The following is a 22,277-nucleotide window of genomic DNA, read 5'->3' as shown; positions in this document are numbered from 1 at the left end:
CATATAATTTCATTTTATTTTATTTATTTTTTTGCAATTGTATATTTCAATGTAAAGCTTTAAAATTTAGCTTGGAGAGAAAAGAGGTGAAAAATGATAAATTACCTCCTGGTACATTATTGGCCATAGTGAACCAAAATGTTATAATGCAGCAATTTTCAACTGGTATGCTGCAAGAATTTTTGAAACATGCAATACCAGACTATTTGGTCAGGGGCACTCACCTCTTTTTCACTTAGATTGTCAAATTAAAAAAATGACAACAACCAACACAACAATAGCCATACAATGTGAACATGCATGTAATTTTGAATTTTCTAGTAGCCACATTAAAAGTAAAAGAAAGAAAGAAAGAAAGAAAGAAAGAAAGAAAGAAAGAAAGAAGATGGGTGAAATTAATTTTAACAATATAGTTTATTTAACCCAATATATCCAAAACAGTATCATTTCAACATATCAATATGAGAAAGTATTAATGAGATAGTTAATTTTTTTTTCTCCTACCAAGTCTTGGAAGTCCAGGTTACTTTATATTTCCTGTACAACTCATACTGGCTTGCCCATATTTCAAGTGCTCAAAGCCACATCTGGCTAGTGGCTGCCATATTGGACCATGCAGGTGTCCCCCTGGAAGACAATGTGAATAGCAAGCACATGCCAGGAACAACTACACAGCACATCCCGGAGCACATCCTCCGTCCTCAGTCATCGTTCCCCCTTGAATGCTCTGTGGGACCATGGGCCACAGGATCAATTGGAGGTCCCTTCCCATGGCCCTGCTTAGATATTTCAAAAGTATTGCCAGTCTAAATTTTCGCCCAGAGGCTGTGTCTCTCCTAAGAAGCAAGATAGCTCCTCTGGTTGAATCTCTTTAATATCAATCAGTCAATCAACAATGCTCGTTGAGTGCTCACTTTGTGCCAGTTGCTTGCCAGGCTATGGGGACATGATCCAAGCCTGGTTCCTGCCCTCACGGAGCTCCCCATTTGTCGGGGAATTTCTTCCCATCCTTCCTGACCCACTCTCTCCACCTGCCCCTCTTTTTTCCTTTGGCCCCCTTCCTTGCTCTCCCTGGGCCTCAGGTCTCTCTCCCGGCACCCACGGACCATGATGAGTGGCTGCCAGGGTTGCCAACCACATCCCTTTTGGGCTTGGTTTCCACTGCCATGGTCAGGGTGGTCTCTGTTCTCCCTGGGAGATTTCTGTGCATTAGTCACTTTGCTCGGGAACATGAGATGACAGAAATAATGTGGTCACCAGGAGGACAGGGAGGAAGTCTGGCCTGCAGAGCAAGGACTCAGCTTGGGGTCCCATAGCCTCTGGGCTGCTCTGAAATGGCCGAGGCCAAGCGTGTCCTGGAGAGGCAGGAAAGCGTGGGCCGTGGTGAGTGCAATTGAGCTGGTCCTGGTGTAGGGTTCCAGCAGGGATCTGCCTGCTCTGTCCACACACCCAGTGGAGACAAGTACTAGCTGCCCGGGGTGTCCAGTCCTGCACTAACTCTTCTCTCCCCTTCAAGTCTGTCACAGATCAACTTCCTGCTTGTCCCTCAGTCCTGCTCCCTGAAACCATGCAACAGCCTCTTTCCTAATCACCTCAATGCCAAGAGCCCCTCGGTGGTGCCCACTCCTGCTGAACAACCCTGCACAACACTTTGCCTTGGGGTTGCCTGAGACCATACCATCTCAGGTGTTTCTCCTACTAACCTGGGAACAATGTAACAGGCCACCACATTCACCCCACCCCACACTCTCCCTGGGGTGGGTTCTTTAGGAAAGTGAAGGGGAAAATACCACTCTTAGCATAATAGTGCACCAAAGTTGTGAAGCTGTCCGTGTTGACAAAAGAAAGGTTTGTTGGCCCTCACCGGTTTGGCTCAGTGGGTAGAGCGTTGGCCCTCGGACTGAAAGGTTTCGGGTTCAATTCTGGTCAAGGCAAGTATCTGAGTTGCAGGCTGGATCCCTGGCCCTGGTCTGGGCACGTGTAGGAGGCAACCAATCAATGTGTCTCTCTCACATCGATGTTTATCTCTCTCTCTCCTCCCTTCCACTCTCTCTAAAAATCAATGGAAAAATATCCTCAGGTGAGGAGTAACCAAAAAAAAGAAAGAAAGAAAGAAAAGTTTGTTGGTTTTGTGGATGTGCCTCTCTGAGGCTCGACAGGGAGGGCCATCTTCCACATCCTTTCCCTCCCTGTTTCCTCACCAGCTCCAGGAGTCGTAAAGGCTGACAGAGCCAAGATCCTGGGCTGATGGAAAGGCCTACAAAACCCAGTGTGTGTGTGTGTGTGTGTATCTGTGTGTATGTCTGTGTTTGTCTGTGTGTGTGTGTCTGTGCCTGTGTGTGTGTCTGTGTACCCGTGTGTGTCTGTGTGTGTACCTGTGTGTGTGTGTGTGTGTGTGTGTGTTTGTGTGTGTGTGTCTCTGTGTGTATCTCTGTGTGTGTCTGTGTGTATCTGTGTGTGTGCCTGTGTGTGTGTGTGTGTGCCGGTGTGTGTGTGTGTGTGTGTGTATCTGTGTGTGTCTGTGTGTGTGTGTGTGTGTCGGTGTGTGTGTGTGTCTGTGTGTATCTGTGTGTGTCTATGTGTATATGTTTGTTTGTGTGTGTGTGTGTCTATGTGTGTATGTGTGTGTTTGTGTGTGTGGGGGGGGGACGGTCTTTGGGGTCAGTGCAGAAGACCCCCAGTGCCCCCAGCTCCCAAGCAATGACTGACTGTGGCAGGGATAGTGCCCGTTCCTGAGAGACACAGGCTCCAGGACCCCCGACGGCCTTGCTGAACCCCGTGTAGACAACCAGGGGTCCATCACACGCCCCTCCCTCCCCTCCCGCTCCCCTTCAGTGGGCTCAGACTTGTTGGCAGCGGAAGGCTCTCCCAGTGTCTCTGGATCCCTCCTTATTTCCTCTCACACAGTCACTTCCCCAAATGAAAGCCTTGACGCTTGGTCGCAAGTTGGTGACGGCTTCTCGGAGGATCTGGACTAACACAATTGGTCCGTGCATATTCTCTCCACACACCCTCAGCCCAACCAGACGCAGCTCTCTGAAGAAGGTGCGTAGCAGGGGCTGTAGGGACATGGAGGGAGTGCGCTCAGTGCTCCTCCTGCAGGCCAGTGAGGGGGCACGGGGAGAACGTGCCCCTCGCCTCCCATCTTGGCCCCTACCTCCACGTCTTTGTCGGCTCCCACTTACCCCTGCCACACTCAGGCGTCCTTCTAACCCTCACTCAAGGTCAAGTCAGTTCTCGGTGAAGCCGCGTGGCCTCTGAGCTAGAAATTGGAACACTCTTCCCTCCATCTGCGGCCCAGGTGTGGAGGGTGGGGAGGGCCTGCAGGGCTGACTGGTGCCTCCTGGATCCTGGCCTGCGGGTCTCTCTGGGGGTCTGTTTGTGATGTGTGGGGTGGACAGCTACTTGGGTGTCACCAGAGGAAGGAGGCCTGGGCTGTGGCCCCATCTGCCCACCCAGGCTCTCGGGCACAGGCAGCGAAGGTGGGAGTTCTCCAGGGAGGCCCAGCAGCTTCAGCCTCAAGTTGCTATAGTTGCCCTGTTGTCCCCAAACAGAGTGGGTTTTAAAGGCTTATTCTCTTCTGTATAAACAAACCTGGCCACACCCTGGTGACCATGAAACTCTTGATAAGCTGCAAACACTTGCAAAACAACCCATAGGGGGAAACAGGGGCTTTGGCGATGGGCAGAGTTGGGCTCAAATCTTTCTTGCTCCCCCAATTACTAGCACTATGAGCTTCTCTAAACTTGATTTTCTCCGTTAAGGAGAGGGAGTCAAAACACCTACCTCCTAGACACTGGGAGGATTCGATGAGTAACTTTCCCAAGTTCCTGGCACAGGGCTTTCTGTAGGGCCCAGTGGTTTTCAGCAAGGACAGTAGCGACCCCTAGTGGAAAGTGCTGGGTGTTTTTTAGTGGTCACTGACAGGCCACTGCTGTAAAAGGCAGGAACCACGGATCGCCTACACTGCACAGAGCAATTGTACAATGAGGACAAGCCCTCTATTCTACATGGCAAAGTAGGTGTGGGTTTTTGTTGGTGGTGGTGGGTTTTTTTTTTCACAATTTTAAGACCCTGAATTTTCCAGGAACACAGCTACTGGGTAGATTGAGGGGATTTCATAATGTCTTTTGTTTGGCACTTTTCCAAGAGTTGTTCACTGATTTGGAAAATCTTATCACTGACAGTACTTCCACTTAGCGGCCAGGTGATACCCGTGCGTCAGTCCACATTCGTAACGTCACACCTGACCCGTGCGGTATCTCTCCGTGAGGCTCTTCTCACGCTCTCTCTGCGCACACATCCCCTGGGGACCTTCCTATGGGACAGATTCAAATTCCTGCAGGTCTGAGGTGGGGCCTGAGGTATGCATTTCTCACCAGCCCAGGAGAGGCTGAGCTGCCAGGTCCTCGTGCAGTCACAGCTGAGCAGCGACGTGTACAGAACACGTGTTATTGTGAGTTACATTTGTTATTCCCGTCCTTTGTATGACAGGACATTGTCTCAGGTCGAGTTCTCCAGGAACCAGGCTCGGAGGGAGATTTCTGTGCAGGTGGTGAGCCGGATGTGCTCTTGAAAACACCGTGAGGGGTGGCAAATGCAGCACTGGGCAGAGGAAGAGGTTGGGATGCGAAGCCAACACAGCAGAGGCCTCAGCTTACCCCTTGGGGAGCTCAAGACCCGGGGTGGCCCTTCAGAGAGGTTTCCAATTTAAGCAGGGGACCAGGCTTCTGCTCTGACTCCAGAGGATTCTGGTCGGGTTTTTGTGGGTTGTTTTTTATTTTCACCCATCCTTTAATTCATTCACTCACTTATTCATTTATTTATTAAACTAGTGGCCCAGTGCATGAAATTCGTGCACATTAAAGGGGGATTAATTAGAGGAAATAATTTAATATTGCTATTTGTCCTTTCTCTATAATAGAAGTGTCAGAGATGAAAGAAAATGAGTAAAATGTATATAAAACCTTCCTCCTGTCAGAGTCTGGGGCGCACCACAGGACCCAGAGTCAAGTCCCCACCTACCCACATACACCTCAAAATCGCGTGAGACCCAGACCGGGCTGGCCCCCCACCCCATTGGGCTAGATCCAGACCCGGCCAGTCCCACCCTTGTCAAGCCCTTCCAGGCAGGGGGCATAGCCTCAGGTCCCCTGGCCCAGCGCCAGGATGGGAGGCATGGCCTGAGGTCCCCAGACCAGACCGGGAGGGGGGCACAGCGTCAGGTCCCCCGTCAAGCCCCACTGGGCGGGGGCATGGCCTGAGTTCCCCTGACCCAGCACTGAGGGTGCACCTTGAGGTCTCCCATCAAGTCCCACTTGGTGGGGGGCATTGCCTGAGGTCTCCCGTCAAGCCCCACCTGGTGGGGGGCGCGGACTGAGGTCCACCGACCTGGCGCTGGGGCGGGGGGAGCAGCCTGAGGTCCCCTAGCCCAGCACCAGGATGGGAAGCACACCTTGAGGTCCCCTGTCAAGCCCTGCCAGGTGGGGGGCGCAGCATGGCCTGAGGTCCCCCGGCCTGGTGCTAAGGCAGGAGGCGCGGTCTGAGGTCCCCCAGACTGACGCCAGGGCGGGGGGCACGGCCTGAGGTCCCCTGTCAAGCCCCACGGGGGCAGGAGAGGGCGTAGCCCAGGTCCCTGCTGATTGCTCTTTAAGGCTCCTTAAGGGAACTTGGCCTCAGCTGTGGGTGCAGCCATCTTTGTATGGAGTGATGGTCAATTAGCATATTCCCTCTTTAGTAGATAGGATTCTTACTGAGGGCCTGAACCCACTCCGGGCCCCCTTCCCTCTGCGGCTGCCCCTCCCCCATGTCAGCTCGTACCCCGCCCTCACTGACTCGTGTCTGGGAGAGAGTGCGGAGACTGGGGCTCAGTCCAGGAGAGCAGGGGTGGGCCCCGAGCAGGAGGCCCTGGTGTCCTCCCACAGCAGCTGTGTCCTCCCCTGGTTGCACGGGCCCCTCCCTGGGGCAATTCCACCTCTGCCCCGAGTCAGGGTCCTCATGCCTCAGATCCAGCCCCAAGCCCCAAGGAGAGCCAGGCAAGGGCCCAGGTTGGGGAACAGAGTGGCCATTTTCTGTGCAAATGGACACACACGCGTTTTTCTGCACATTCCTGAGTGTCCATCGTGGCAGTCAGGACCCAGTAACACAGAATAACTTTCTAACGCACCAAAAGCCACAGTTATTACAACGGTCTATTTCTATAATGTTTGATTTCCTCTGAGCATAGAACACCCACACACACATACATGATTTAGAAAGTTGAAAAACCTTTATAAAAACAAAAGAACTGAAAATCACCCACCATTTCACCACCCACAGCCAGGCACTGCTAACATCAAGATGAGTAAGGTCCTGGGCTCTTTTCTCTGCAGAATTACAACTGAACTGCATTTTCCCTTTGATTTTTCCGAGAGAGTGGAAGGGGAGACAGAGACACATCAACATGACAGAGACACAGTGATTGGTTTCTCACACACACACACACACACACACACACACACACACACACACAGAGGACCCGACGGGGGGCAGGGATCTGACCTGCAACCCAGATACGTGCCCTTGACCGGGAATCCAATGCATTTTTATTAAGACCTTAGCATGTGTTCAAGGAACATGTGTTCCAGCCACATTGCTGTCCACCGATTAGGGCTCCACCCCTCCCGGCACCTTCTCCTGCATCCCTAGCCTCTAGCTTGCCCCACCCCCTCCAAGAGGAGAAACTGCCATTTGTGCCGAGCACTTTACATTCTTTACCTCATCGAACCTTTACAACCGCCTCAAAATAGGTTTTATCACACCGATTTTACGGATGAAGGAATGCAGGCTCACAGTCCAAATAGTTTGCTAGAAGTGGCCCGTGGAGCACCCAGCTCTCTGGGTTCCGAAGCAGCGGGCATGTCCCTCGGGGACTTTCCAGGGTGGAGAAGAGACTGAAGGGAGATGCGGGAGCTATCTCCTGGTCCATGTGGAGGTTTCATTGGGCTGGTGCCTGTCCTGACCCGAGAACAAGGCCGAGCCTGTGGCCAGAGGCGTGGCTTAGCATCCCCCAGTGGTAGGGTGACGCTGTGGGGTCCGTGCTGGGACACTTCTGAGAGTGCAACACCCCGTGTCCTAGCAACACCCAGGAGCAATGGGCATCAACAGGAATGTGCCAGAGACACTGGGAGGGAAGGTCACCCTGCCCGGTGGAGGCGGGGGTGGTGGAAGGGCTCTCCTGGGGGATTGCCCCGCGTGGCCGGAACACACAGCTCGGCCCCCTGGGTGAGCTCTGCGCACCAGGAGAGGTTCCCGTGGTGCCTGGTGCCCTGGCTGGCGTGGCTGAGTGGTTAGAGCGTCAGCCTGCAGACTGGAGGGTCTCGGGTTCAATTCCCAGTCAAAGCCAGGTGCCTGGGTTGCAGGTCCGATCCCTGCTCCCCATCAGGGTGTGTGTGGGAGGCAACTAATCAATGTGTGTGGGAGGCAACTCTCACACGGATGTTTTCTCTCTCTCTGTTCTTTCTCCCCTTCCACTCTAAAAAAAATCAATGGAAAAATATCCTCACTCCTCGGGAGAGGATTTTAAAAAAACCACAAAAAGTTCCGTGGTTTCTTCAGTTGTCCTCTGACTCTCTTCATGGCTGGGCTCCTAGGATCCAGTTTGGTAGCCACACTGGGTGCTTATGCAGCAGGCAGCTATGTGGGTGCTGGAGTCACCCAGATCTGAATTTGGATTCCAGAGGCATCTCTTTCCATGGCTTTCGGTAAAGTCAGCTGACCTTTCTGACCCTCAGATTCCTTGTCTATAAAATGGGACCAATAAAATCTAATTTGTGGGTTATTATCCATATAGTAAAGAGGTAATATGTAAAGTGACCCTCACGCCATTGCACAAGATGGCCGCCCCCATGTGGTCAAAGATGGCTGTCTGGGGAGGGCAGTTGTGGGTGATCAGGCCAGCAGGGGAGGGCAGTTGGGAGCGACCAGGCCAGCAGGGGAGGGCAGTTGTGGGTGACCAGGCCAGCAGGGGAGGGCAGTTGGGGGCAATCAGGCAGGCAGGCAGGTGAGCGGTTGGGAGTCAGCAGTCCCGGATTGTGAGAGGGGTCCAAGATTGGAGAGGGTGCAGGCTGGGCTGAGGGACACCTCCCCCCCCCCACCCAGTGCATGAATTTCATGCACCGGGCCTCTAGTATGGGATAAGGTCTGTGAAAGAATCAACTGCTTAGTAGGTGCTCAATAAAAATAGTGTTAGCCTCTGAGGTGGGGTTTGTGGGCGGGTGGGAGTGGGGTCATCAGGGTGATGTTAATTAACTGATAGGTCCAAGTTTTCTAGACCAGGGTGAAGCCTCAATTGGCCCGTGGCTTTCTCCCACATGGACGCCTCAGGAGCACGAACCTGGGAGGCAGATCCCTGTTCTAGCCTGCGACGGGAGACTCTGGGAAGTAAATGGTGGCCGGTGTGTGAGGAAGAAAACCAGAGCCTGAAGCAACACCAAGCCAGCAGTGAATTTTCCTGTTTTTCCTTTTTTGCTGGCATCTCCCAGCCTGAACTCAAAGACAACTGAGTGGAGAGAACTTGTACTGAAGGGTCCCAGGTTCGATTCCAGTCAAGAGTACCTGCCTGGGTTGAAGGCTCGATGCCCAGCCCTGGTCGGACAAGGTGCATGTGGGAAGCAACCAATGAATGCGTCTCTCTCACATCGATGTTTCTCTCTGTGTCTCCTCCCCTCCCTTCCACTCTCTGAAAATCAATGGGAAATATCCTCTGGTGAGGATTAACAAGGAGGAGGAAGAGGAGGAGGAGAGAGAGGGAGGGGGGAAAGCTCTATTTCTGGTCAAAGAAGCAGAAAAGGGGGCTCCTAGGAAGTAAAGTGAGTGGAGCAAATCTAATTTTTTGTTGTTTTGTCCATCCTTCTCCACCCAGTTTCCCGGGCACACCTACAGCATCAGTGGCAGCAACAGCTGGACAGGCACCTAACGCTCCAAAGGACGGGGTCGCCTCTCTGATTAGAGAATCTGTGGTCCCAGAAGTATGGAGGCAACCCCACTGCTTCTTTCCCTCTCCCCATTCCTGCTCTGCCTGCTCAGAGGCCGTTGTGGTAACGCTTCCAATGATCAGAGCGCGGGTGTTTGAGGGTGTTCTGCAAACCACCGGAGGGTAGGCGCCGAGTCGCAGGACAGCACAGGGCGTATAGTCAGCCGTTCTGCACCTGGTAATGACTACGCATGGTGGCAGGTGGTACTAGACGTATCGGGATGATCACTTAGTAAGGTACAAACATGTCTAGTTACTATGCATACACATGAAACTAATATAATAATGTATGTCAACTGTAATTGAAAATGTAAAATGATTTAAATTAAAAAAATAAAAAATTTTAAAAGTCAAGAAGAGAGTTAGAGAAGAAAAGTGGGAACTACTTCTACTCAAACAAAGGAGAATGATTAAGACTATTTGGCATTTGTACTGAATGAACTATGTTTATGAATCTATGGTGAAGTGAACATAATAAAAATAAATAAACAGAACTGGGGAGGGCAGTTGTGGGTGATCAGGCCAGCAGGGGAGGGCAGTTGGGGGCAACCAGGCCAGCAGGGGAGGGCAGTTGGGCGCAACCAGGCCAGCAGGGGAGGGCAGTTGGGGGCAATCAGGCAGGCAGGCAGGTGAGTGGTTGGGAGTCAGCAGTCCTGGATTGTGAGAGGGGTCCAAGATTGGAGAGGGTGCAGGCTGGGCTGAGGGACACCTCCCCCCCCCCCCCCCGTACATGAATTTCATGCACCGGGCCTCTAGTATGGGATAAGGTCTGAAAGAATCAACTGCTTAGTAGGTGCTCAATAAAAATAGTGTTAGCCTCTGAGGTGGGGTTTGTGGGCGGGTGGGAACAGAACAGAAACATCAAGATGTTAAATAAACAGTAGTTGTATTCAAGTATCTGGCTACAAATGAACTGAAGATTCTATTTTTCTGTGTTCCAGAAATTCTATAACGAGAATGTCCTTTCGGCAAAAAAGAAAAGTGTTTTATTTGGGGGGGAGGGAAGCCACTCCTTTATTTTGGTGGGAGGACAACAGGTGGAACAATAGCAGCCTCCATGGCTGGTAACCCATTTGTATTTTGCTCGTGACTATATCTCTACCTCCTAGTACAGTGCCAGGAACCCCATAGGAATACCGGAAATGTTTGGTGATGAATAAATGGACGGGTGGATGGATGACATATTTGGAAATATTTAATACTTGAAATTTAAAAACACCTAGTCGAGAAATGAAGGAATTAAGTTTTATTCCAAACAGGAACTATGTAACGGAGACAAAGGAAAAAAAAATGTGCATGATAGAGGAAGCTGTCAGCCTTCTTCCCGTGGATTAGGCTGTGGTTAAACACACAGAGCTCAAACCCAGAGCTACAGCCGCCAAACCACCTGTCCAAGACGCAGGCCTGACGCTGATTTCTGCGCCTCGGCCACCCTGCTCCCACCAGCTCTCCCTTCCCTCCACGGCCAGGAGGCGCTCTGAGGTTCCCAGGCGAAGCAAGTACATGTGAGAAGTGGGCAGCTGGCTGGCCAAGAAGCCCTGGGGGCTTTCCCTCCAGGCTGTGTCCCCCCAGAGGCCCCAACAGGTGCTCACGGCCCCGAGGGCCTCTCTGGTTCTGGCTGGGCGGGGAGGGGCTGGGGAGGCAGTGATTTACCATCAGAGACAGTGTGTGTTAAAGTAACACAACTTATGTATTCTAAGCACCCAACAGTAGCCCCTCCATTACAGCAGGGCCACTCTGGGTAGGAGGGAGGGGGGAGTGAGGGAGGGAGGGAGGGAGGGGGATGAAACTGAAGCAGGATAGTAAGAAGCTAGGCAGGAGGAATGGGGAAACTGACACGGTAATTAAATGAGGCCAGTTTGAACTACTGACAGCCAGTGAATCGCAAGACCTTACCTTCCCTAACCAAAGTCACTGAGAACAAACACTTGATACCTCTCCTCTATGACCAGAGAACACATCGCTTAAATCACCATGGCCAGGGAGAGAGAGGAGAGACCCAGTTAATGCCATTTGTGCCAGCCAAACGCAAGGGCGGATGAGGTTGGGGGAACACATAACAAGGTGCTTCTCCTCCAGGAGCAGGCTGGCAATCCCCTGGACAATGGAACAGGCAGGATAGAAGGTGCTGGTGTGCCTGGAGGGAGAGCCGGGCCCACATCACGGGCTGGAGAGAAGAGAAGGCGGAAAGCAGGATTCCTAAAGCCAGTGAGCCAGATGGTGAGCGATGAGGCTCCAGGTCATGGGGTCCAGCAAAAGCGCAGTTAGAATGACAAAAACCCAAACAACCCAATTAAACAACAGAAAACAGACAAATGACCAACAAGCAACAAGATGCTCCCCATCACTAATCATTAGGAAAATGCAAATCAAAACCACAAGATACCACCTCATGCTCAGGAGAATGGCTGCTACTTTGAAAATAACAACAAAAAGCCCAAATGTTATGTTACGCGTATTTTTTAAAATATATTTTCTTGATTTTTTTACAGAGAGGAAGGGAGAGGGATAGAGTTAGAAACATCATTGAGAGAGAAACATCGATCAGCTGCCTCCTGCACACCCCCCACCAGGGATGTGCCCGCAACCTACGTACATGCCCTTGACCGGAATCAAACCTGGGACCTTCCAGTCAGCAGGCCAATGCTCTATCCACTGAGCCAAACCAGTTAGGGTATGTTATGCGTATTTTACCACAATAAAAAAGTTGAAAATAAAAAGTATGACAGAAGCCATTTTGTAATAGAACAGAATACAGAAATTAAAAAAAAAAAATAGCCACAATCTCATCACTCAAATTAGTTAAATATTAATGAACTCTCTTAAGGATGAATGGATTGCTGTGTTATTTCCCATTCTGTGGATAAAATAAAGTCTATTTAACCAATCCCCTATTACTGAACTTTTCCCCTCATCAGAGGATATGTTTTTATTGATTTGAGAGAGGGAGAGAGAGAGTGAGAGAGAAACATCAATGTGAGAGAGAAACATCATGAGTTGCCTCCTCCACACGCCCTGACCGGGGATCAAACACAAAACTGGGTATGTGCCCTGACCATGAATCAAACCCACAACCCTTCAGTGCATGGGACGATGCTCCAACCAACTGAGCCACATTGGCCAGGGCCTATGACTGAACATTTTGATGGTTTCCAATTGTTGACTATTACAAACACTGTTGTGATTAAATTTCATGTATATTTTTTTAAGTTTTTCTATTCAGAAAACGGGGGGAAGTTAGGATGGGTGATAGGTCATCGAGAAGGTGGGCAGGGAGCACAGCCCCTGCTTGGAGAGGACCAGGGGCTCCCGGGAGCCAAGGCCACCAGCGTTTTAGGATAGAGCAGAGCTGCCTTCGTTCAGGGTTCCACACACGTGACTGCATCCACGGATCCGGGAGGAGTCTTCGGAGAAGGACGATTCCAGCCAGTAGGTCCCGGAGGGGGCCTGGGTTCTGCATTTCTAACAGGCTCGCAGGTGTTGCTGATGCTGCAGGACCTCAGCCCACCCTTGAAGGCGCACGGCCCCGGGATAAAGGGTGAGCACACTGGAGGCTGTGGCGACAGGACTGCTGGTGTTTCCCTCAGAATTTGGCCCGGTGGTCTGTCGAGCTCCACCTTGTCTCTGCCTCACACAGGCCAGCAAGGGAAGGGGGTTCCGTCCATCTTGTGCTGGAGCCGAGAAGCGAGATGCGAGGGAGAAGCCGTGCATCCCAGGGGCCATCCTGGTGGTGGCAGCAGGAAGCAAGTGAGAAACCTCCGAAGGGTCAGCTCCAGAGAAGACAGCTGGGCCGGTGGGGATTTCCCCACCTGGAGAGTGTGTGCATTTCTGTTTAACTTTTCCTTGTGTGAAGGTTCATTCATCCTCTTAAGTTGAGGAGTACAATGACCAGCTTCAACAATTACCAACTCATGGCCATTCCCTCCAACGGTCCGGACTCTTCTCAACAGATCATTTCATTCAGAAAATATTTCACAACACATCTGCAGAACAGAAGTCCTCTCTTTCAAAACATACGTATTTTGTTTTAATAAGGGAGACAGATCTTTCTGGAAAGCCATGTAGGAACATTTGCCAAGATAATTTGTTACCAAATAAGAAGGTTAATAAAAGAATGTGTTGAATAACAGAATTATATTTCATTTCTATCAAATGGAAAATATGCAGCGTCTAAATATTTTTTTCAAAAGATGAATTTTAAGATATAGAAAACTGCTTGCGATATAAAATATTAAGGAAAAAAAAAGTCAGGTTACAAAACAGTACAAGCCCCATGACTTTATTTTTATAAAACCATAATGCATACAGCATATATGTTCCCAGGAACCAAACTGGAATAAAATATTTCCAAATTTCAAGTGGCTTTCTGGGTAGTTTAAATTTTCTCATTGTGCTTTCCCAAATATCCCAATTCAACAACGAGCAGGTATGACAATAATAAAAACATTATAAGGAAAATAGTGGTGTTGCTTCACGAAGGGCCTTTTCATTGGCAAGCGATTGTATGGGCTTCCTTAGCCTCTATTATCTCCCAGAGAACCCCTGGTTTCCTTCCTGGGTTTAGGGGTTGCCTCCTTCAGAGCCCCCAACCTAGTCCCTTTTCCTGGCTTGACTAGTTGGCTTTGGCTTGCCTCCAGATGGTGTTCCTTTCCCTCCCAGCTTCCCTGGGATAGAACCCTTTCAGCACCCATGGGCCTGGACCAGCAGCTCTTGGACTTAACTGCTTTATTGGGCAATGACTTTACACAATCTTACCCCTCCCCTGCGTTACCGAGACTGCAAAGTCACATGCTGCCAATAGGTGGCGCTGCCTCACACAAAAGCACTCTGCCCAAGGGATCTGAAGATTGATTTCAGGGATCATTAAAATAGTAATTGCTGGAGCGGGCATACTGACTGGCACAGCACTGCTACATAAAGGCATGGGGACAAATTTCCCCCTACCGCTACTGTTACCATCACAAGAATAGTCATTTCAATACCAAAAAATGTAGGAAGTCAAAAATCTCAGAGTAAAGACAGTCCTTGAAATGCAATACGTTTCATTTTAAGAAAAACTCAATTGTGTGGCTCTTATTCTTTTTATTTCACCTCAGGCCTGTGAAAACTTGAACCTAGATCAGCACTGGCCCTGGTCTAGACTCCAGGAACCCCTGCTCTAGCCAAGGATTCCCCAAGCTCAAATTTCTGTAAAAATTAATTTGCTTCAAATTAGGAATACCTTTGTGTTCCCAGTGTGCACTGGGACACATGCTTTCCTCCACTCGTGGCTGAGCGGAGCAGCAAGCCTCTTTTAAGCGGAATCCTCTCTCTTAAAAACACATAATTTATCTGCTTATTCTCCTTTGCTGTCTCCTTTTGTCTATTAAGTCAGAAAACTCACCATTTCACACCATGGCTTCGTGGTCCAGGCCTGCCTCACTCGCCAGGACCACATGAAAAACCACCTCTAACCCACAACCAAAACATAAAAGGATGGGTGCTGGCTTTGCTGGACGTCAGCACTGAGCCAGTTTGCACCTCCACAGCTTTGCACTCACAACTCCCTCCACCTGCCATGTTCTCCTGCCCTCTCACCTGCCTGGCGAATGCCGTTTCCCCCATCAAGTCAGCACAGTGTCACCTCCTCCTCCGGGAGCCACCTCCTCTGCTCTCAAGGCACCTGGCATGTAATGACCTGGGGCACTCATATTCTTTCTGTGATGCCAGGCTGCTGGGGCACAAACTGTTCAACTCGTATCCCCCCTTCAGGGCTTGACACAGAGAAGATGTCCAATGACTCCTTGCTGATTTATCGATTCTCCATGTTGGCAAACCAACCCCAGTCAGCTTTTTCAACATCCTCCCTTACTGTCTTTTCAATAACCCCAGGAAATTCTGGCAAAAGCTAGCAGGTTGATTTTTTTTTTTTAAGATTTTAATTTTTTTGCCGAAGCCGGTTTGGCTCAGTGGATGGAGCGTCGGCCTGCGGACTAAAGGGTCCCGGGTTTGGTTCCGGTCGGGGGCATGTATCTTGGTTGCGGGCATGACCCCAGTGGGGGGTGTGCAGGAGGCAGCTGATTGATGTTTCTCTCTCATTGATGTTTTTAACTCTCTGTCTCTCTCCCTTTCTCTCTGTAAAAAATCAATAAAATATATTTTAAAAAATAAAAAGATTTTAATTTTTATTTCTTTTGTTAATGCTCAACCAAGGGTATTCTTTTCTATTGATTTTTAGAGTGGAAGGGAGGGGTAAAAACAGAGAAACATCAATTGGTTGCCTCCTGCAAGTACTCTGACCTGGGGCCAGAGATCAAACCTGCCACCAAGGTACGTGCCCTTGACTGGAATCGAACCTGGGACCCTTTAGTCCTGGGGCTGACGCTCTAACCACTGAGCAACCGGCTAGGGCTAAGTGAGAAAAACAGCAGGAAACCCTGGGGTCTGGAGAGCTGTGTCTGGCAAGAAAAGTACATTGGGTTTCCTGATACCTTGAAGGACCCCCAGGTGCTTTCTGGAATGTATTACCTCTGCCATCATTTACAAAAAAAAACAAAACATTTTTTTTTTAGAGTCGAAAACATCCATGATCTGTAAAATAGGAATGACTTTGTAGCAAAACAACAAATTGATTTTTTTTTTTTTTTTAATAAGGGAGGCCCTAGCCAGTTTGTCTCAGTGGATAGAGCAATGGCCTGTGGACTGGAGTCCCAGGTTAGATTCTGGTCAAGAGCATGTACCTCAGTTGCAGACTGGATTCCTGGCCTTGGTCAGGACACTTGCAGGAGGCAACCAATTGATGTTTCTCTGTCTCTCCCCCTCCCTTCCACGCTCCCTAAAAGTCAATGGAGCCGAAACCGGTTTGGCTCAGTGGATGGAGCATCAGCCTGTGGACTGAAAGGTCCCAGGTTCGATTCCGGTCAAGGGCATGTACCTTGGTTGCGGGCACATCCCCAGTGGGGGGTGTGCAGGAGGCAGCTGATCCATGTTTCTCTCTCATCAATGTTTCTAACTCTCTATCCCTCTCCCTTCCTCTCTGTAAAAAATCAATAAAATATATTTAAAAAAAAAAGTCAATGGAGAAATATCCTTAGGTGAGGATTAAAAAAAAGAAAAAAGGAGCCCTAGCTAATTTGGTTCAGTGGATAGAGCATCAGCCCACAGACTGAGGGGTCTTGGGATTGATTCTGGTCAAGGGCATGTACTTCGGTTGCAGACTCAATACCCAGGATGGAGCAGGCAACCAATTGATGTGTCTCTCTCACATCGATGTTTCTCTCTTCCCCCTTCCTTCTACTCTCTCTGAAAATCAATGGAAAAAAATGTGAAAATTAACAAAATAATAAGGGGAAATGTGAAAAGACAACCCTGTATACAGAGTTGTGGTCAGTGTATAATGTAAGCTGTTGATTGGTAGAGAAAGGCAAGAACCTGGAGAAGTAAAATGTATAATGAATACCATTTATTGAGTACTTACCATGGTCTATGCACTAGGCACAATGTTCTACCCACATGACCTCATTTAATCCTCCTGACCGATCTATAAAGCAGGAATTACTCCCCAGTTTATAAGCTCAGGAAGGTTAAGTAACGTTCCCAGGATCAAACAGCTGAGAATGGAACCCAGGTCTAATAGCAATCCCCTTAGGTTACCTAATACTAACGTTGCCCTTTTATATCATATTTGACTACATTTTAAAAATCTCAGTTAAACATAATTTAATTCCTTTCTTGGTGAAACTGAAGGCTCCAGAGCTCCCAAGCTTCAGGGCCCACCACATAGACCAGTGATGGGCAACCTTTTGAGCTTGGTGTGTCAAACTTAGCCAAAAAACTGAGCATAACTCGGGTAGTGTGTCACTTTGAGGAAAAAACATTATTTCGCAAATGTTTCATCCTCAGGAGCAGCAAATGTTTCATCCTCAGCATGCGGCTGCCTCAGCGGCCGCGTGTCATCAGAAATGGCTACGCGTGTCAGTGCTGACATGCATGTCATAGGTTCGCCATCACTGACATAGACCAACCTGGGGCCAGACACACAAAGATCATCCTGAACGGCCTTTGTTTTATTTTTAACAACCCAAGCCATCATCTCACCTTTTTATGATTTACCTCTTTTTTTAAAATTCAGGAAATATGGTAAAGCTCAGAGGACTAATTGCTTTGATCTAGTCATTTCCTAAAAACCAATGAGAAACAGGTTAATAATCAAGCTTTTTTAATGGACCAAGGGTAGTAATAGGTAACTCATAGGAAATATAAATGGTCTAAGTTTTTTTTTTTTTAATGTTCATTCATTCATTTGAGAAATGCAGATTAAAGCTATAGAGACACATTTTTCACCTGTTGGACTGGCTAAAACCAGAAAGCTCCATAAAAGCTCTCACACCCCGGTGGCTGTGACAACTGGAACCACCCCTTCTAAAGAGAGCAATTCAGCAAGATCCATCATTACTGCGCACATTCTCCGACTCAGGAGTCCCATTTCTGGAAACTCATCCTTCAGTTGGAGGTGAAAAATAACCCGCATATGCTATTTATTGCAGCAGGGGTTGCAATTGCAAAGGATTAGAAACAACCAAAATATCCCTTCATCAAAAGGGGCCTGGTTAAATAGATTATGGTATATCCATACACACATGCCACCCCAACCAAGAACAGTGACGCTCTTTCAGTGGCTAGGGAACTCTTCAAAATACTGTTAAGTGGGGAACACTCACACACACACACACACGCACACACACACACACACACACGAGAAACTGATGATCAGATCAGCTTATGGGGGGCGGGGGAGGTGGGCCGCTGGGGTGGGAGACTTCACTGTATACTTGTTAGTACCTTTTGAATTTGAGCCATGTGAAGTATCAGGTATTCAGAAACACGAAATTAAAATACGTATCCACATTGAAGCCTTGCTTGTTACTGAAGTTTCTGGCTGAGCCCCAGCTAATTCAGTTACTGTACTCTCTCCTGCAGTCTCTCCTGCCTTACGTGGCCTCTGCAGCAAAAACATGGGGACTGTGAGCCATGGGGGCTCTGCCCCTCTGCCAGCTCAGGAAAGGGAGAAACCCTTAGGTCCACCAGCCCTGCACTTCCTTCCTCTGCCCACAGGTGGCGCTCTGAGGCCTGCTGCTCTGGACAGATGCTGGTGGCCTAGGGAGCACCCTGAGGTCTCAGGCTGCTGACCAAGATGCAGACACAGGCAGGCACAAGGAAGTAACATAAAATAGAAACTAATTTTATTTCTCTGGAAGAAGCAGGTATCCATAGCTGGGGCAGCAGCTTTGGCGACAGAGACCGGTGGGAAAACGGAACAGCACAGGGGAAGAGCTGGATCCGAGGAAGCTCTAGTATCCCTCCAGGGAAGCTACCCCTTTGGTCTCCTTCCAACCTGGGCCTTGGGCCCTGGTCCCGGCCAGAGAACTCCTGGCACCAATGCTCTGCTTCCTGGGCCACTTCAGGCTATTTCCAGGCACAAGATCCCGAGAGCAGCCAAGTCCCAAAACACTGTCTACGGTGAGGCCCCAGTTACATCCTGTCCGACACCCCAGAACCCAGGGGCTCTCTGGAGAAGGGCCCAGCCGCGTGCTCGTCCACCTTTCAGTGTGGCCAACACATCCTCCCCGCCCAAGGTCAAGCCTGGCTTTCCCCTTGGCAGGTCTTGGGGACACACTCCAGCGGCAGCCCTACCAGGGTGGATGCAACCAGAGGCACGTCAGCCGCAGGCCTGCTGAGGCCACGGCCATGATAGCCTTCACGGGCAACTTCTTGCACCTTGGCTTGGGGCCCTGTGGGCTGAACCGAAGTTGCTGGGATGGTGCTGGGTGAGGGAGGGACAGGCAAGGCGGGGCTCCCAGCCTCCTGCTGCCTTAGCCTCGCTCTGCCCGTGGGTGTCCGCAGGTTCTCCAGGCCTGGGATGGGCATCTTCCCACCCTTGTCAGACGGACAGGCTCAAGTGATTCCTTCAGGGCAGATCTCCTGGCTCTCCAGACAGCTCAGCGCCTAAAGGAGGAAACACAACCAGAAAACCCTTCATCAACAGTGGCCAGTGCAAAGAGCAGGCCCAGTGCGGGCGTGTGCCCAGTGCGGGCGTGTGCCCAGTGCGGGCGTGTGCCCAGTGCGGGCGTGTGCCCAGTGCGGGCGTGTGCCCAGTGCGGGAGTGTGCCCAGTGCGGGCGTGTGCCCAGTGCGGGCGTGTGCCCAGTGCGGGCGTGTGCCCAGTGTGCCCAGTGCGGGCGTGTGCCCAGTGCGGGCGTGTGCCCAGTGTGCCCAGTGCGGGCGTGTGCCCAGTGCGGGCGTGTGCCCAGTGTGCCCAGTGCGGGCGTGTGCCCAGTATGCCCAGTGCGGGCGTGTGCCCAGTGTGCCCAGTGCGGGCGTGTGCCCAGTGTGGAAGTATGCCCAGTGCGGGCGTGTGCCCAGTGTGCCCAGTGTGGAAGTATGCCCAGTGCGGGCGTGTGCCCAGTGTGGAAGTATGCCCAGTGCGGGCGTGTGCCCAGTGCGGGCGTGTGCCCAGTGCGGAAGTATGCCCAGTGCGGGCGTGTGCCCAGTATGCCCAGTGTGGGCGTGTGCCCAGTGCGGGCGTGTGCCCAGTGCGGGAGTGCGCGCAGTGCAGGAGTGTGCCCAGTGTGCCCAGTGCGGGCGTGTGCCCAGTGCGGGAGTGCGCGCAGTGCAGGAGTGTGCCCAGTGTGCCCAGTGCGGGCGTGTGCCCAGTGCGGGAGTGCGCGCAGTGCAGGAGTGTGCCCAGTGTGCCCAGTGCGGGCGTGTGCCCAGTGCGGGCGTGTGCCCAGTGCGGGCGTGTGCCCAGTGTGCCCAGTGCGGGCGTGTGCCCAGTGCGGGCGTGTGCCCAGTGTGCCCAGTGCGGGAGTGTGCCCAGTGCGGGCGTGTGCCCAGTGCGGGCGTGTGCCCAGTGTGGGCGTGTGCCCAGTGTGCCCAGTGCGGGCGTGTGCCCAGTGCGGGCGTGTGCCCAGTGTGGAAGGGCATCTCTGTACCAGGCAAATCAGTTGAAAACTGGTAGTTCTAGGCAATAATTCTGGAACTTATCATCCTGGGATGCCTTTTTTCTTTAAGGAACTGAAAATAAGAGACCAGCAGGATTGTGTATTAAGAGTATCCATGATGACAGGCACAGTAAAGCCTAAATTTATTTGGAGGCAAATTAGTAAGAATTTACTCATGGTGTTGTGTGTGCTGTGAAGTGTGACAGATGCATCCCTCATTAATTCTTCTACTCATGTCTGAGGCAGGCAGCGTCATTCCAACACCGATGAGGCCCTGAGAGATGGGGACACGTGTAAGCTGACGCTATGTGAGCGGGCACTAGGCCCCAACCCGGACTGTCTGCTGCCACAGCCCAACTGCTCTGAAAGCCCACATCCCACCAGCACCTCCCAGAATGATGCTGGAATTTACCCATTCCACCACTTTTTAACTTGATAAAACTTTCATATATTTATACTACATATCGCTGTATGTTATTTTTATAACTATTATTCTATTACATATACACTAGAGGCCCGGTGCACGAAATTTGTGCACAGAGGGGGCGGTGTGTCACTCAGCCCAGCCTGCACCCTCTCCAATCTGCGACTCCTTGAGGGATGTCCGACTGCCTGTTTAGGCCTGATCCCATAAACGGGCAGTCGGACATCCCTCTCACAATCCAGGACTGCCGGCTCCCAAAAGCTCGCCTGCCTGCCTGCCTGATTGCCTCTAACCGCCTCTGCCTGCCAGCCTGATCACCCCCTAACCACTCCCCTGCCAGCCTGATCGCCGCCTAACTGCTCCCCTGCCAGCCCGATTGCCCCTAACTGCCCTCCCCTGCCAGCTTGGTCACCCCTAACTGCCCTCCCCTGCCAGCCTGGTCGCCCCTAACTGTCCTTCCCTGCAGGCCTGGTCCCCCCCCCCCAACTGCCCTCCCCTGCAGGCCTGGTCACCCCTAACTGCTCTCCCCTGCCAGCCTGGTCACCCCTAACTTCCCTCCCCTGCCGGCCTGGTTGCCCCTAACTGCCCTCCCCTGCAGGCCTGGTCCCACCCAACTGCCCTCCCCTGCAGGCCTGGTCCCCCAACTGCCCTCCCCTGCCGGCCTGGTCACCCCTAACTGCCCTCCCCTGCAGGCCTGGTCCCCCAACTGCCCTCCCCTGCCGGCCTGGTCACCCCTAACTACCCTCCCTTGTGGGCCTGCGTCCCCCCCAATTGCCCTCCCTTGCAGGCCTGGGTCCCTCCCAACTGCCCTCCCCTGCTGGCCTGATCGCCCACAATAGCCCTCCCCTGCTGGCCATCTTGTCGCAGCCATCTTTTGTCCACATGGGGGCAGCCATCTTTGACCACATGGGGGCAGCCATCTTGTGTGTTGGAGTGATGATCAATTTGCATATTACTCTTTTATTAGATAGGATATACTTACATTTTTTTACAGAAAAGTAATGGACTTTTTTGGTTACACATTCCTTTAAAAAGGCACTTAAGCTCTAAATGTTACTTTGAACTTGAGGTGCAGAGGTGAGAAATACCTATTTAAATCACTGGGTCCCAAACTGCTGCCCCCCGGAGTGGCTCAGGGTGCTGTGGGGCAGCTAGGGAAACAAACCCCAGAAACCAGAGAGGCTCCAACGTCCTCTTTCACGTATTAGTTCATTTGAACCACGTGGCTAAAAGTCTAAGTAAAGGCACTTAGGAGAAACTGCTTTTACCCCGAACTACCTGCGTCCTGGGATTGGGCCCAACTTCCCTCCTCCAGCTGGGGAGCCTGTGTCCCCTGGCTGTGTGTGGCTGTGGACACCCCTCTGGGAACAGGAAGGTGACAGGGTACGGGGCTCACTCACTTGTGGTGGGCAGGGCCACAGGAGCCCAGGAGGTGGCAGCCGGCTTGCTCCAGGTTCCAGTCAAACATCTCCAGCACTTTGTGGCACTCGCCTCGCGGCCGCAGACCCAACCCAAAAAGCTGCTCCACCTGAGGGCAGAGGGTGGTGCGTGGGACACACGGGGCCGAGGGGAACCGGACAAGGGTGGGGCCGAGGAGAACCAGAGGGGTAGGGCGTGGGAGAGAGCAGCAGAGCCAGTCTTCAGGGTCCCTGAAAACCAGAGTGGGCAGGCGGTCGTGGTACCTTCAGATACTGGGCAGCCCTTTGCACGTTCCAGCTGTGGCTCTGCAGGGCCGCCTGGCACTCCTCTGTGGTCACCCCATGCACCATGGCCTGCAGCTGGGCACACCCACCCCCGGTCAGCACCAGTTGGGCCCATTCCTCCGGGCCCCTCAGGCTCCTGCCCGCCTCACCCAACAGCCA

The 22,277-nt window shown here is 51.4% G+C and overlaps 1 protein-coding gene across 4 annotated transcripts in view; it reads right to left on the bottom strand.

Annotated features, from left to right (window-relative positions):
• Positions 1-18,212: 18,212 nt before the first annotated feature.
• Positions 18,213-22,277, bottom strand: part of TNK2 (tyrosine kinase non receptor 2) — a 47,761-nt gene continuing 43,696 nt past the window's right edge. For 2 of the 4 annotated variants that reach the window (XM_054713890.1, XM_054713888.1), the window contains 3 exons: positions 22,098-22,193; positions 21,816-21,943; positions 18,213-18,997 (listed from right to left, as the gene is read on the bottom strand). In XM_054713890.1, the coding sequence (XP_054569865.1) occupies positions 18,991-18,997; positions 21,816-21,943; positions 22,098-22,193 (231 nt within the window). In that variant the 3' untranslated portion in view covers positions 18,213-18,990. Of the gene's footprint in view, positions 18,998-21,811; positions 21,944-22,097; positions 22,194-22,277 lie in introns of those variants that run through there. The other 2 variants (XM_054713891.1, XM_054713889.1) reach the window with 1 other exon arrangement.

Source organism: Eptesicus fuscus, chromosome 3 (genome assembly GCF_027574615.1).
Source record: "Eptesicus fuscus isolate TK198812 chromosome 3, DD_ASM_mEF_20220401, whole genome shotgun sequence".
Taxonomy (NCBI): Eukaryota; Metazoa; Chordata; class Mammalia; order Chiroptera; family Vespertilionidae; genus Eptesicus; species Eptesicus fuscus.
The sequence above is the reverse complement of the archived record's forward strand: the minus strand, read 5'-3'. Positions and strand labels throughout refer to the sequence as shown.